This window comes from Hemicordylus capensis, chromosome 2 (genome assembly GCF_027244095.1).
Source record: "Hemicordylus capensis ecotype Gifberg chromosome 2, rHemCap1.1.pri, whole genome shotgun sequence".
NCBI classification, from domain to species: Eukaryota; Metazoa; Chordata; class Lepidosauria; order Squamata; family Cordylidae; genus Hemicordylus; species Hemicordylus capensis.
This window is the reverse complement of record NC_069658.1, coordinates 401,686,819-401,702,678: the sequence shown is the minus strand read 5'-3', so window position 1 is coordinate 401,702,678 and position 15,860 is coordinate 401,686,819. Positions and strand designations below refer to the sequence as shown.

General features: G+C 46.5%; 1 protein-coding gene across 1 annotated transcript in view; it reads right to left on the bottom strand.

Moving 5' to 3' along the window:
- Positions 1–15,860, bottom strand: part of RNF213 (ring finger protein 213) — a 225,636-nt gene that overhangs the window by 26,890 nt on the left and 182,886 nt on the right. Inside the window, exons 53-54 of the mRNA XM_053293465.1 lie at positions 9,708–9,867; positions 2,858–3,032 (exon numbers count right to left, since the gene is read on the bottom strand). Coding sequence (XP_053149440.1) covers positions 2,858–3,032; positions 9,708–9,867 — 335 coding nt within the window. The remainder of the gene's footprint in view (positions 1–2,857; positions 3,033–9,707; positions 9,868–15,860) is intronic.

Sequence of the window (15,860 nt, the reverse complement as noted above, 5' to 3'; positions counted from 1 at the left end):
CTACATATCTATTCCTTCCGGGGGAGCATGACCCCATCCAGAACTGGCAGATCTAAATCATTTCCCGAGTTCTGACCTCGCACAATAAGTACCTCCGTCTTATCTGGATTCAGCTTCAGTTTGTTATCCCTCATCCAGCCCATTACTGCCTCCAGGCAGGCATTTAAGAAGGTTATGCCTTCTCCCAATGATGTTGACATGGAGAAATAGATTTGGGTGTCATCAGCATATTGATAACACCCTGCCCAAATCCCCTGATGATCTCTCCCAGAGGTTTCATGTAGATGTTAAACAACATCGGAGACAATATGGAGCCCTGAAGGACACCATACAAAAGTTCAGATTTTGAAAAACAACTGTCTCAAAGAGACACCATCTGGAATCTGTCTATGAGGTAGGAGCGGAACCACTGCAAAGCAGTGCCTCCCACCCCTAATCCCTTCAGACGTTCCAGAAGGATACTATGGTCAATAGTATCGAAAGCTGCCGAGAGATCCAAAAGGACCAACAGAGTCACACTCCCTCTGTCAATCCCTCTGACTCACACTCCCTCTGAAAGCCAGTCTGAAATGGGTCTAGATGACAGTAAGTATACCCCTCAGGTTCTGGCAACACATTTCTGGCCACCACCTTTTCAATCACCTTGTTGCAATCCCTTTGTAGTCCTTGAAAGCCAATTATTTCCCCCATATTTCAGCAGGGGGCCTGAGGCAGAGAGAGAATGGCTTGCCTAAGACCACCTAGTCCGGGGTTTCTTAACCTTGGGCCCCCAGACATAGTTGGACTACAACTCCCATCATTCTCAGCCACAAAGGCCATGTCTGGGGATGATGGGAGTTGTAGTCAAACAACATCTGGGGGCCCAAGGTTAAGAAACCCTGACCTAGTCAGTTAATGACAGAGAAGAGTTCAACCAGGAACTTCTTGATTCATAATTCAGTTTCTATTATGCAAGCTCTTCCACCTGTAAAAAAAGAAATCCTGTTCCTTTCCTCCATTCATCAATGCAGATAGCAATAAACTTGCTTCTACATATTACCTCATCTAGAGGGTTGTATGTGTATTAGTTCTAAAACCTCACAAAATTGTATTTGGACCCCCATGTTCTTTCCAGAATGAAACAATGATGAATACAAATATGATGAATATGTATATACAATAAAACACAGAAACTTTCTGTGTGTGGTCAAGCCACATGTTCAAAAGAATACATTAAGTGATTTGCCCAAAGTAATGCAAGGAATCAAGTGCAGAGTTCAAGGAGATCAACTCTCTTACATGTAAATAGATACTGGAATGTATTATATGAGAATGTACTATTAGAGAGTATATTTCAGCTTAACCACTGATGGTTACAAGCTGTTTTGCAGGACATCTACATGACATCAGGTGCAGCTTGTGGTCATTTGGTCATGAAGCCAGTGTGGTGTAGTGGTCAGAGTGCTGGACTAGGACCAGGGAGACCCGAGTTCAAATCCCCATTCAGCCATGATACTAGCTGGGTGACTCTGGGCCAGTCACTTCTCTCTCAGCATAACCTACTTCACAGCTCTGGGCTCCTTGGAGGAAGAGCGGGATATAAAATGTAAAATAATAATAAATAAAAATAATATGTTGCAAAAAGCAACACTGGACTTGAAGGTTCTTTCTTCTCAGCTTGAGGAAGAGCACCCTGAGGAGAGAGGACTCCTCCCATCCACACCACTAGGCAGGACTTCTAGAAGCTTTTTCCTTTTCCCCATGAGAAGTCTCTTCCATTTTATAATGTACACCAGCTGATATTTTTTAAAAAGTACACCCCTCTGCACAGAAATTGCTGGGAATTGGAAAACTCCAGAAATGGAGGAAGTATGATTACAGTAAACAGCTAAGGACCTGCCCAATGGGAAAAGAGGAAACAAGGAATGATATAGGACAGAAAGACATCCCCTTTCTCTTCCCAGAAAAGAATCCAGATAGTAGCAAGGTGGGGCAGGCGAAATGCCCTTCCTCATGATGAGTAGAAAGAGTTTTTATAGTCAGTCTACTATTTCTCCATCACTCACTGAGGAAGGACATTCAGAGGAAGCTGAAAAATCTGCAGACTGCTCTTCTGAGAGGGAACCAACCGCTAGATGGCTCAGTGTTGCCCTTTTCAAGGCCATAGCACCACCCAATTTGTCTTGTGTGTTGGTATTGCAAATGACTCCCTTCCCACCCTGCTGAGATAATCAGGGGGAGTGGAGAAAAGAAAGGGGTCAAAAGTATTGGGGGCGATTACTTATATAGCAGAGCATTTCAGGAGTTAACTCACTCCCATTACAGCAGAAGTTAACAGGGTCTCAGGGGCAACAGCTTTTAAATGATGAGTATGGAGAGTGACTTAAGGTTAAACTAATCTACTTTAATTTAGGAAATGATGATAGGAAAGACCTATATCCAACTGCTGTCTACATGGTGGTCAGAGAGAGACCTATAGAAACATGGTGCTCAGAGCGAGCGAGCTAGAAGCATTCTGGGAAGGAGGAGGAGGACACTCCCGGGAAGTTCCTGAGTACATTCTATCAACAGAGGGATCATAGAGGCAGAGATAAACAGGAAAGAGAAGGGCCCTAACTGACTATCTCTGTTCCCAATGCCCCTAATGATAAATAGGGTTACTGGTGCAAAAGGTCAATGCCACCTGGAGCTGGATCTCCAACAAAAAGTACCTAAAATGGAAGGGGTGGGGGGCGTGGGAAACTATAACTATTATTAATGAGGTTCAGTAAACAATACACTCTCAGCTACTGCCACAAAAACCTGCTGAAGTCTATGCTGTGTAGATTATAGGACTGCTTTACTTGAAGTATAACATGCGGTAATCTGTTCTCTTTACCTGTGTGCTGGTCAAGGTGCTGGTGAAGACTACACAGAATGAGATGGACAACATTAGTGGTTTCATCAGCGCTCTTCCCAAGTGTTTTCATCAGTTGCTCCAAGTCCTTATGTATATGCTGCATAAGAAAGCTCACTGGATCCTGAATCTGTGGCTTTATGATTTGCAGTAGAGCCTTGAGCAACAAATGAAAGATTCAGAGTGACCAATATGCAATTCTATTATATGCCATACAAAGAGACAGTTGTCCAAAGACCTAGTTTATGAACAAGTGCATCAAGCCGTCTTTGTTTACTCTTAATGGGAGGAATGTATGAATCATTGGAAACCTTGGGGACAGCATCAGCTCATTGCAGTTTACTGCTTGAATGGAATGGCAATGAGCCACCCTGCTGCCCTCACTAGCCCAGATACCCCTCTTCTCAGCTGCTGAGGCACGTTGCTGCTGTTGACTGTAAAATATACCTGCATGCCTCCAGCAGGGCTAGCTGGCCTCACCTCTGTGCTGCTGCACCAACACCAGCTTTTTTTCTGCTGCCTCTTTCCTCCAGCACCAAAACCTCTCTGCTCTTTCTTTGGACAAGTTTGGTGCTGGAAGAAGGAGACAGCAGGAGAAAGAATGAGGAGGAGGAGAGAGATCTGGTGTTAGTGCAGCAGAGCAGAGGCCAGCCAGCACTGCCAGAGGCATGCTCCATACTGCCTCATGCTGTGCAGCCAGCAGTGGCAGCACACCTCAGCAGCTGAGCTGGTGGCACTGAGGAAGAAGACTGGTGCCAGTGACCAGGGGGCCAGGCTACTGAAAGATGCTGGGGTGCCAAGGGAGAAAGAGAGACCAGAGATGGGGTGGCGGCAGTAGAGTTAAGGCGGCGGCAACAGGCAGGTGAGGCAACACCCACAGTGGGGCACCCATTTTCACCACCCTGTAGTGCTCTCACAGTCTGAGGCTGTTGCCTCACTTGGCCTCACTGGAGAGCCATGGAGAAGGCACAGCTTCATTAAAAACTGGATTGTCCACCACAGGTAAGACCCTATGAACAGCCAATATACAAATATACATAAACTTCTATTTGAGAGGAACAGTTGAGGTGACAGAATTTTGAAATGGAAGTGATTGCTGAATCTGGCAGTTTAGCCGTTTTACTTGAGGGCTGAGACTATGAGCATTTTCACCTGAAGCTTTCTGGATTACTGAGGGATAGCCTCACTTTATCTGGTGTAGACAGATTTTAAAGAACATAAATATGTAAAATTGCTATCATCTTTGCAGAAGTGGACCATCTTTACACATTCGGAGGGTGGGGGAGGAAGACTCAATAGGCAAGCTTTTTTATTGTTTAAACAATATTGTTTACTAAATCCAAAAATAGCTTTAGCCCTATTCATAGTATGTTCCACACTCATAAAATCTGTGTACAGTTTACACAGGTACAGATCTGCACATGGGTACAGTTATTCACATGTTATGGTGAACACAGGTGCAGCAGTATACTTCCTACCGCTCTCTCTTTCTGCATTTCAGGAAACCTGTGCCTGGGTTCACTTTTTAAATGAACACATGTACAATAATTCACATACTATATGTTTACAGACATCTGAATGCAGATACAACAACATTATGTCTGAATGGAGCTTACCAACCATATATATGTATATTATATAGTATTCTGAATCCCCTATGGACTATAAAACTTCATGACCAGTGCTTGTGAAGTCTTCTATTGCTGTTAATTTGGATTTATGTTATTCCTATTCATTGTTTATTTTGATATATAATCTTTTCTTGACAATTAATGAATCTGTTATAAAACTTCTGTTGTATACTACTACTACTACTATACATCTACAATAGATCTACAAAAAGATGTCAGTATATGTTGTGTGTTTCCCCCCCAGTTACATCAAATAATGTCTTTGTTTCCATTTGATATTGAACAATTTCCCCATCACAAGCAAGTTTTACTATTCTTTGTGTGTCTGAAGTTGATAAAAAGCATTCCAGGCTGAGAGCTCAAGCCACATTTTACTCTGCATTATTACCCTTGCCCTCCTTTCCTGATATCAGTACTTCAGCAATTGTTACAACATGTCCATCATAATCGGACAACACTGAAGACAAAAGCCTTATTCAGACATAATGTTGTACCTGCATCCAGATGTCTGTATACAGATATACGTTTTGGAGTGAATGATTGTACCTGTGTTCATTTTAAAAGTCAACCTGAGTACATATTCCCTGAAATGCAGAAAACAGGTAAGAAGTGTTTGCTGTGCCTGTGTACACTGTTCATAGACGGTACGGATGTTGAACATAACATGTGACTAGAGTTCAGGGGTTTCAGTTTCTAGGATGCATCAGCAAGTCCATGGAGCACATTAGCTGTCTTGCTATTCCCTCAGTATTGAACGATGGGTGATTTTCACCTCAGTGTATTATTGAAATGTAGTAGAAATCCTGCACTCTGCGTGTAGTGACAGCAGGGCTGAAAATGGTCCTAGTAAAGCTCCATTGTACCCCTCCTGTCTCTTGCCAAGCGGTTCACATCAAGCAGAGGCCCTCCCTCATGGTTCACTTTGCAGCTCATTCTATCCCCAGACTCCTGGTGTGCAGGCTACTTCCCAGGCCCTTAGCCAACCAAAAACCCATGGGGGGGGGGGTTGGGTCACAAAAGTGGGGGTGGGCCAGGTTATATTGCAACAGCTGAAGAGGCAAGGTTGCCCACCCACTCAGAGCATTAGCCACACCATTGTACATTCTGTATATACAGTCTCTCTTTTGCATGTCAGGACAAAGATTACACTAATGAATGGGGGGAAGCCAACCCAATGGAACACTACTAGAACCCCACTGAACTGAAGCAGTGTTTTCTGACAGTCATTCTCCAATATTTAAATAAATATACATAAAAGACACCCCCCCACACACACACAAACCTCCTTTCATGCCTATGGATATATCGTTCAGCTTTTACCAAAAGCAATAGGCAAAGAACCCCACTGAAGTGAACTAGTGTTTACTGACAGTCATTCTCCAATATTTGAATACATATAAATAAAAGTTTCTGGACTATAACTTCCATCATCCTGACTCCAACCACAACAGCCTTTGGGGATGAGACAAGTTGTAGTGCAACAATATCTGGGGACCCAAGTTTGAAGACCACCTCCAATTACAATTGGCCTGTGAGGACTGTTGGGGCAGCCCCTCCCCCACCTTCCCCAGAGTACGGAAAGACCTGTGTGTGCCCTGAGAGGAAGGCAAGTGAGGAGGCACCCCAGCCAGGGAGCTCTTGTCCTCAGTTCCTGAAAAGACCAGCAGCCTGAGACAATGTTTTATTAATCTGTTATTTGCTTATTTTAATATTGTAAACTGCTCTGGGTGCCTTTGACAAGGCAGAAAGGTGGTATAAAAATGTAGTAAATAAGTAATAATGAATACAATGAGCAGAAATCTAAACCTATGTTTTCCATACACATTGGAGTCATTATAACACTGACTCTGAAGTGACACAAACATATCGGTAACCATTAGAAAAAAATCCAAAAGCAACTGTCTGGTTATACAGCACCCTTTTAAAGGATCAAATGAAAGACAAAGTTCTGAGAAGCAAGCTTCTGAAATCTCCAAAACACTTCATCAAGCTGGATGCTCATGCTAAGCAAAGCAAGCCAGCCAGCCAAAAAGAAAGAAAGAAAGAAAGAAAGAACTGGGCATGCAGTACAGTAGGAGCCCCATAGTCTGCAAACAGTCTTAAGATTCAGTCTTAATATTCACTAACTGAAGTAAGCAACAGAGAGGTGTGGGGCTGGGGGCAAATCAGCATCTGCGGGGCCTCCTTAACATTTCATATGTTTACCGAATCATACTGATTGATGACATACTGTGTAAATAGTGTGAGTGAGGTTTTTGAACATGTCCAACCAGCTTGGACAAATAATGCTTTTGTAAGGGGGGGAAGTTAAAAGCACAACACATGCCCTTTGTTTCACAGTTCTCACTCAGACCATCTGGACTGCAAACCAACTTGAGCATAACGTGTGTGTGTGTGTGTGTATGTATGTATGTATGTGTGTGTGTATATATATATATGCTTGTTTATCTGGCTGTTTACAGTTAGCTCCACTTTCACTAGGTGCGAAGTACTCTATGGATAGAGAGAACTCTTTCTGGCAGCTTTACTTCAGTAGGGGAAAATGATTAAAAAGATTAACCAATTTACTTCATATTAAATACACAGAACTCTCCCACCCTGCCCTACACCTGTGCTCAGTATGAAAGCCCATTGCAAAGTCATTCCAAGCGATCTAAAGGATGGGGCCAAAAGCAGGGTGCTTTACCCTTTTTTAGGAAGGCAAAGGGCAGATTCCTCCACATGGTGTGTTGCTAGTACAGGTTGAGTATCCCTTATCCAGACTACTTGGGACCAGAAGTGTTCCAGATTTTGGATTTTTCCAGATTTTGGAATATTTACATAATGAGATATCTTGGGCAATGGGATCCAGAGCGCCAAAACAGATGCCAATAGAGCAGGCGCCAAACTGAGCAGGGAGTGGAGGGGGGGGGGCTTTCCTTTTTGGAGCATTCTGGATTTTGGATTTTGGAGCATTCTGAATTTCAGATGTCCGGATAAGGGATACTCAGCCTGTAGTACTTATTCTGCCCGGATCCCTGGAGTCTCCCTGTTTGCAGTTGCATCTCCAAGCTTGGAAATTGCAGTTTGGATATGCTTAGGAGCTTCACAGCAACATGAGCTCTCTGTTTATGGCACACATGGGGACAGGTCACTTAGTTGGCAATGGGCTAGTCACTCCTAGATTTGGCTGCAAACAAAGCAAACTGGAATGGGGATCAGATGCACGCCCCCTCCCTATATGGGAGCCCCATCTAAGAAGACCCCAGAAGTTAACTATCTAAGGTTAACTTTCAACCAAGGCCACTCTAAACTCAGAGTGAACTGCCTTTACTCCCCCTCATCCTCTCGCATGAGATAACGACACATAAACCAACCAAATATGCCAAGCAGGAAGAGAACTAGATAAAGTAGTGAAGCAATGGTCTCCCCATCACAAACACCCCAGGGCAGTTCCATTAACAGGTGGTGAAATGATGGGGCAAGAGGGACTTCAGTTCCAGAAGTTTTTGTAATATTCTGCCATGAAACAAGCCACTTATAAACTTTTTTGATTTTAGAAAAAATATATTAAAAATCAATAATTTGTCCAATCCACTTCAAATTAAATATATATAGCCAGCCAGCCAGCCCTGCCCTACATCTGTGCCCAATATCCAAGCCCTAGAGCAAGCCATTCCATAAATATAGAAGTGGGGGGAATAACAAAAAAAAGGGAAATCCCATACCTTCCATTGCTGGCTCTGAGGAGGAGGAAGGAACGGGCTCAGCACAGGGCAGGGCAGAGGGTGTACACTGTGCTCTGGTGGGCAGCCAGAGCTGGCCACTCTGCCTTCTTCTCTGCTGCCTGCAGGCAGCCAGCAGAGAGGCCTCTGGAAGCCCCGCCAAACCCACCAAATAGCTGATAGTTGGGTGGTGGAGAGGGAGCTGTAGCAGCATGCAGGGAACCTTTCAATAGCAGGCAAGCCTGAACAGCACTAAAAGCAGGTCGGTCCAGTGGAAAGATAAATTAGTGGAGGGGAGAACACCCCAGGACATCCACTGGCTATGGGCCTGCTACTTCCAAAGAAACAGGACTGGACTGAACAGAGCCATGCACAGAGAGCTGGGGAAAAGCAATTTCCAGGTGCGCCTCTATGAGGTACACAACATGCTCGACTTGATTTGTATTGTCTGGCCACTTTCAAGCACACCTGGGGAAAACGGTAGTGTGTCTGCAGTAGTGGTAGCCTAACACAGAAGGAAACTCTCGGAGAGCCTCTCCATGCCCTGCTTCACACACAAGGGCACAGAACTGTGGATAGAACACATTCACAAGTCATAATTACCAATGAACAAGTGCCTGCTCCAATGTATTGCTACAAACACCTATTATCTCAATGACATAATGGGAGCAGGTTTGATCTCTGTTTCAATTCTCTTACTGCAGTGTAGGCATGTGTGAGCCGGCTCGATCTGAGCTGAGCTCAACTCGATGCGGGCTCGATATTGAACTGGCTGGTCTGAGTTCTAAGAACTAGTTTGCCGGCCAGCTCAGGTATACTTGTAAAGGAGAATCCTTGAGCTTTCCCCTTTACAAGTAAAGGGTGCATCCCTGATCTTAATGGTAAAGGAGCAGAGGTGGGGATTGAGAGACAAAGCAGCCTTTAGAGAAGGTGGCAGAGAAGCGGCGGAGAAGCATCCTCCATGTCCCCCACTGGCCTTCCAAATGACAGCCCAGGCCAGCTGTCACCCGGTTCAGGCCTCTATACACACACAGAAGCCATTTGCATCACCACATGATTTGCAATTTGCCTCCCAAAGGACAGCCAGCCTGGGCTGTCATTTGGGAAGCCAGCAGGGGGGTTGGAGGAGCCCCCCGCCACTGCCCCCTGCTGACCTCCAATCCTTCTCCACTGCCTCCACCACGGCCTCGTCTAAAGGTACAGAGGCCAATGGAGGCTGCCTTGTCTCTCAACCCCCACCCGCATGCCTTTACCATTACCCTTTACTATACTTTACAAGTATACCCGAGCTGCCCCACAAACCGCTGCGGCCTGGTTCGATGGCCAAATCAGACTGGACCCGGTTCGGCTGAGCCTGAAGCAGGACCAGGCCAGATCAGTTTGAATCCAATCCCAATTCGAACCGAACTGGTTCTGTGCACATCCCTACTGCAGTGCATTTCAGAGAGAATGGTCTGGCAGGTTTTTTTTGTTTTTTTTAAAGAATACTGTACATACCTGGGGATCATTTGTAGCTCCCAGAAGCAATGCCAAATGAGTGAGTATGCGAATTAAAATTAAATCAGCTGGCGACATCTCCCTCTCAGATGCTACCATGGCTTCTCTTTTTTCAGGGTCTCCAAGAACATGACCAGTCTGTGTCTTGTCCTCTTTACTCCTGCATAACATAATGCATAGTGAAAGTGCATACTAGCTATAAAACATGATAGATTTTCTAAATTTCTACTGCCAACCAGTAACTCCAATCAGACAGTCAATATGTGGTCACAAAAGAAAGAAAATAAAATGATCAGGACATGTTTATATATCTATTAATAAATTGCAGATTGCTAACAGAGGATGTGAGTAGGGACAGAACTTCCACAAACTCCCATTTGGGAGGAGCCACAAAAAATGGCCCCAAATCAGGCATCTCCAAACCACTTGCCAGCAGGGGTGAGTGTCCCCAGCCCGTGGATGAGCAGGACACACAGCACCACACAAATCTCCTCCCCAGAAGTCTCATGTATACTGCCATTTTTGAGAAGGTAAGGGAACAGCTGCAATCTTTTGTAAGGGTTAAGTTAGGGTTCCCACTGTACCATCTCAGTACAAGTAACAGAACACCCATTTCTCCCCTAAGGCCTCTGCCCATGTGCCAGAAAGGATCTAAACACAAATGATGACTGGCTAGTGAACTCAGCCTAAATTTCTGGATCCCTGACCAAAATTGTTAGTTTTATTGGGCAGGAAGCCCAGGATTTCTCTCTTGGAACCAAAAACCACCCCTAAAGACGCAGAGAACACATACACATTGCAACCACAGAATACTCAAATGAAGATTCTGAAAGGAGGTCCTTCTCCTTCTATAAATAAAAAGGCCATAGCCAATAACATTGGAAGTTTGTGGGAAGGGCCCACATGAGTTTTCAGAACTCATGCAACATTTTTTGTTCTACTTGTATTATATATTGTGTAGAAAGTGATAATACTATTACTTTGTTTTTCCTAAATGCTCTAGTAATAAAGGAAATGGAAATGCAGACTGTGAAGGAACGAGGCCTAGACCTCTTGGGTTTCTGTAAATAAGCCCCTGTATTGTAAAGTGTATTAATATTCCCAAACCTCTTTGATATTAATGAATTATATATTGCATTAATATTCCTAAAACCTCTGCATTATTGTAAATAGGATTTCTGTGCTTGCAAATCCCTATATATGGAGAAGGTGCAGGTGGTAAACAAAAGCACGAGTTGATCTGCTGACAATTGTCTCCTTGTTCCAGATTGGCTCTTTTGTCTCTTGCAAGTGCTAAATGACCTCACATTGGCAAGGGGAAGGTCGAAGAAGGGGCAAGGGTGGGAGGAGTTCAAGAAGGAATTTTCAAAGAGATTTAAAGAGGCAGCAGCCACCATTCTGCCTTTCTGCCTCATGGGAGAAGAGAGAGAGCTTTACTTTCACTTGCTGCCTATTGTTCTGCCTTGTTGGCCTGCCTTGCAACCCAGGCTGCCAGCGCCTGTGCCAGCCTGGAATGGATTCTCTGCTGCATTCATTGCTTCTTTGTTCCTGCTGCTGATTCAGGAATACAGAAGAAAAGAGAATTCTATCTGATTCTTTTTTCACCCCTTTCCTGCTGCTGAGAGAATCACTGCCTGCCTGTGCCAGCCACCAGCCCCAGAGCACCTGTGGCCACTGGCCACCTGGCCGGCCAGCCACCCCCTCCCCCCCAGATTTCCCAGGCTTTTGCCCCCCACCCCCACCCAACCCCCACTCAACCCCATCTGAAGACTGATGAAGATTGAAGAAGAAAGAGTAGACTCTCAGAAACCAGACCACACAAGTGGAATACTGGACGCAATGTGGGTGAAGCCTTAGACTGAGTGAGTACCCAAAGCCAGCGTGGTGAAGTGGTTAGAGTGCTGGACTAGGACTGGGGAGACCCGAGTTCAAATCCCAATTTAGCCATGAAACTCTCTGGGTGACTCTGGGCCAGTCACGTCTCTCTCAGCCTAACCTACTTCACAGGCTTGTAGTGAAAGAGAAACTCAAGTATGTAGTATACCGCTCTGGGCTTCTTGGAGGAAGAGCGAGATATAAATGCAAATAATAATAATTATTATTATTATTATTATTATTATTATTATTATTATTATTTCACACACACACACACCCCTCTGGAATTGTGTATTCTTGCGGTTTTTTCCCTGTTTGGAGGGAGGTTTGGGGTTGCAATTGAATTAAAAGTTGTGTATTATTTCGTTTAGAAGAAGTTTAAGTAGGGGTTCTGTCTGTGGGAGAGTTCCCCGTTAGCTAGTACTAGTAGGTGGTTAGAAGGGTAGCAAAGCCTCATGATTGGGGGGAAAAAACACACAATTCTGTCTTTCCCCCCATTCCAAAGCAGTTTTTTGCTTTTTTTAAAAACAGAAGCCTGTGCTCCCAGCCCTCTGTGCCCATAATATATATTAGTATTAATATTCTCTGCCCAGCAGCCTACAGGCTCTGAGTGGGCACACACTCCAGCCTCCTCACTGGGTCCATTTACCACCCACCCGAACCCCCAACTTTGCTTTAAACAAGCAAAGCCTTCAGCCATCACCCCAGGCCAGTAGTCCAGCAGCAGCCATGCAAAGATGATGGCTTTGGACGATCAGCCTTTTAATATACAGTAGTGGAGAGTGTCGGCTTCCACCATCTGCTCCAGCTGCTTGCCCCAGAGTACAAAATCTCCTCACGCATCACCTTCAGTAGGAGGGTGGTGCCCTCCCTATACCGTGCATGCAGGGAGGCTGTGTTGGCCCGGTTGCGTGTAGCTGGGCCCAGCACCAGTGTGCACTTCACTGCAGATCTCTGGACAAGCCGCAGCGGGCTGCACACTGCCTTCATGTCCCTAACAGTCCACTGGTGAGGCCATGAGGGTGAGGGGACATCCAGCTCCACTGGAGCTGTATCCATCTCCTCTCATGCAGGCAAGCCTTCTTGGGCAGTGTTGCATGCGGAGGTAATGGACACAGAACGCAGGTCGGAGAAGTTGTCAGCGATCATGGACCGACAGGTGGGGAGTTGGCTAGCTGGGGAGCCAAACCTCTGCTGAGGCTTCACGGTCACCGACAACGCAGCCAACATTAGTAAGGTGGCAGGCAGGTTCAATTTGTGCCCATCACTTGCATTGCACATACTTGAGCCTAGTGGTGCAGGATGCGCTTGGACTTAAGGAGGCGAAGTCCAAGCACCAGCAGAGGTTAGATTTAGTTCCCACCCCAGAACCTGCTGCTTCCGTGGCTGCTCTTGTGGACCAGTGCCGCAAGATTGCTGGCCACTTCCACTGCAGCGAAAAGGCAAAGCATCTGCTCAAGCCGAGGCAGATTGAGCTGGGCCTGCCTGAACACCTACCTGGTGTTCCTACCCGGATGTTCCTACCCAGTGTTGCAGGATGTTCCTACCCGGTGGAACTCCACCTTTCTCTTGCTCCAGCACCTGCAGGAGCAAGAGGGAGCCATCCACAGCTTGGCAGGGCATAGTGGCTTGGATGTGTGCAATCTGTCCACTGTGGACTGGAAGCTCATTTTCAAGCTGGTTTTAGTAGTCGAGCATTTCTATGCTGCCACGAACAGCTTGTGTACTGAGGCAGCTAAGCTGAGCCGCGCTTTGCCCACTGGTCTTCTCCTCAAGAAGACCATGGGTGATCTCCAGGTCACTCTGACCACTGGGGACGCAATCGCTCTGGTAGGTCAGCTGAGGACTGGGGTAGTGGAACTGCTCACAACACCCTTGGGTGCATCTGCATGGCATGTCCTGGCATGCATCTGCAACCCAAGGATGAAGGGCAGAGCGGTCACCACTGACCACCTTGCCCAGGTGGAGGGACCTCCTGGTTGAGCACGTCAGGCATGCAGAGGAGAAGAGACTAGGTGCAGACAGTGACCCGGAAAAGGAAACTGGTGCGCAGCCTAACAGTGCACATTCCACCTCCAGCAGCACTGCCGCCACCACCACCACTTCTTCCCAGTGCAGCAGCGTGGTTTCTCTGGCAGTGCCACCTCCGCGGAGCAGCCAGTGCCACCTCCGTGTCCTGTCACCCGGTGGTTCACAGAGGGTTTCTTTGGTGCCTTGCCAGGGGGACTGGAGGAGCCTGCTGCTTCCTGCAGCCGTGCTGAGCAGTCTGTTCTGCTCTACCTGCAGGAGCTGACGGAAAGCTGGGAGACGGAGCCGTGCCAGTTTTGGGCAACGTGTTGCCATGTCTGGTCAGACTTGGCAACCATTGCTGGCTGGTTCCTCTCATGCCCGCCAACCAGTGTCTCAAGCGAGAGGTTATTCTCCATGGCCGGGGATGTGGTGACCCCTCTACACTCATGTCTGGATGCTGGGTTGATCAAGCAGCTGGTCTTCTTGAAGGCCAACCTTCCCCTGCTGGGCTACCCCAAGCTGGCCGTGGAGGGCGAGTGACTCGCATTACTCCCCTATGCAGCGCCTCCCATGCCACAGCAGCTCATCTCGACTATGTGTCACAGTCTCTGCCCCTTACTGCTGCTGACAAATCCAGACATGCACACAGGCACCGCTGCACTGCCAGCCCAAGAATGGTGAGATGGGGCACTGCTGCTGTGCTGGCACTCAGGGCTAGGACAAGTGAGTGCTCCCTGCATTAGGGAGGAGTTCTCCCAGATGTTGATGAGAGAGACTACAACTCCCATTCCCCATTGTTGCAATGGCTGACCACCATCAAGACTAGGGACAATGGGAGTTGTAGTCACTCTCAGCAGCATACATCTGTGGCTCCCTCCCTCTTGCAGGAGCACCTGCTTGCCCAGTCCTGAGGGCCAGAAGGCAGAAGTGGCACACCATCCATCACACTGTCACAGAGTATTTCCTTTGTTTCCCTTTAATGTTGAATAGTGTTTGATTTGTTTCAACCATGCATGACACCACAAGGCCCATGACGGAGGTGGGTGGCACATCCTGGCCTGGTACCACTATGGCCCAACACCACCACCACCCAACAAATGAGAGTGGATTCATTGTTTGCCATTGAAAATGAATCCACTCTCATTTGCTACCAGGGAATCTACACTCAGAACACCTCAGAAACAACAAAACCCAGTACCCTATGGGCTTGTGGGTATGGGGGTAGTTGACACCCTATGTGCACTACACCACCACTCGCTCTGGGCCACCCTGGTGCCCCCCAAGCGGAGTTATGGGGCTGCTGAAGTCCCCATTATTCCCTACAGGGGGAAAGCTTAACGACGCACAAACTTCAAAAATTCTTTAAAAATCACCCCTTTGCCCAATTTGTTTGAAATCTGGATGGCAGCAGGCACCCATTGGGGCACTACTGCCTGACCCACTCTTCTGCCCCTGAAACCCCCTTTCTTCCTCAAATCCGCCCCAAAGACATGCCAACGTCAAAAATCATTTAAAAATGAGCCCTTTCCCAATTTGGTGGTAGCTTCCTTGCACCCATTGGGCACTACCACCCACCACACCCTGCTCTGGGACACCCCAGTGCTTCCCACATGGAGCTAAAAGGTTGCTGGAATCCCCATTATTCCCTATGGCAAAAAGCTTAAAGATGTGTAAACTTCAAAAATCATTTTAAAATCAGCCCTTTGCCCAATTCCTTTGAAATGTGGGTGGTAGCTTCCTTGTACCCATTGGGCACTACCACCCACCACATCCTGCTCTGGGCCAACCCGTTGCTTCCCACATGGAGCTAAAAGGGTGCTGAAATCCCCATTATTCCCTATGGGAAAAAGCATAAAGACGTGTAAACTTTAAAAATCATTTAAAAATCACCCCTTTGCCCAATTTCTTTGAAATTTGGATGGTAGCTTCCACCCACTGGGCACTACCACCACCCCCACTCTCTTGGCCCTGAAACCCTTTTTAAAAAATCTGAATCGATTTGGATTTGGAAAATTTGGGTACAAATCGAATCTGGGTTGATTCAGGGAAGTCAGATTCGGACCCAAAACAAATCGGGGGTGTTTCAATTTGAGTACAAACCAAAACTAAAAAATCAATTCGTGCACATCCCTATTGGTGAGTTCAGAGAACTTGGGTCTTCAAAGCCAGAATGGCGCTACCAGGATGACCTGGGCTCTGAGGAGTTTTACCCCTTCCAAGAAACTGAGAGAGAAGAAGTATCTGTGGAAAGGCATACAACAGATCCAC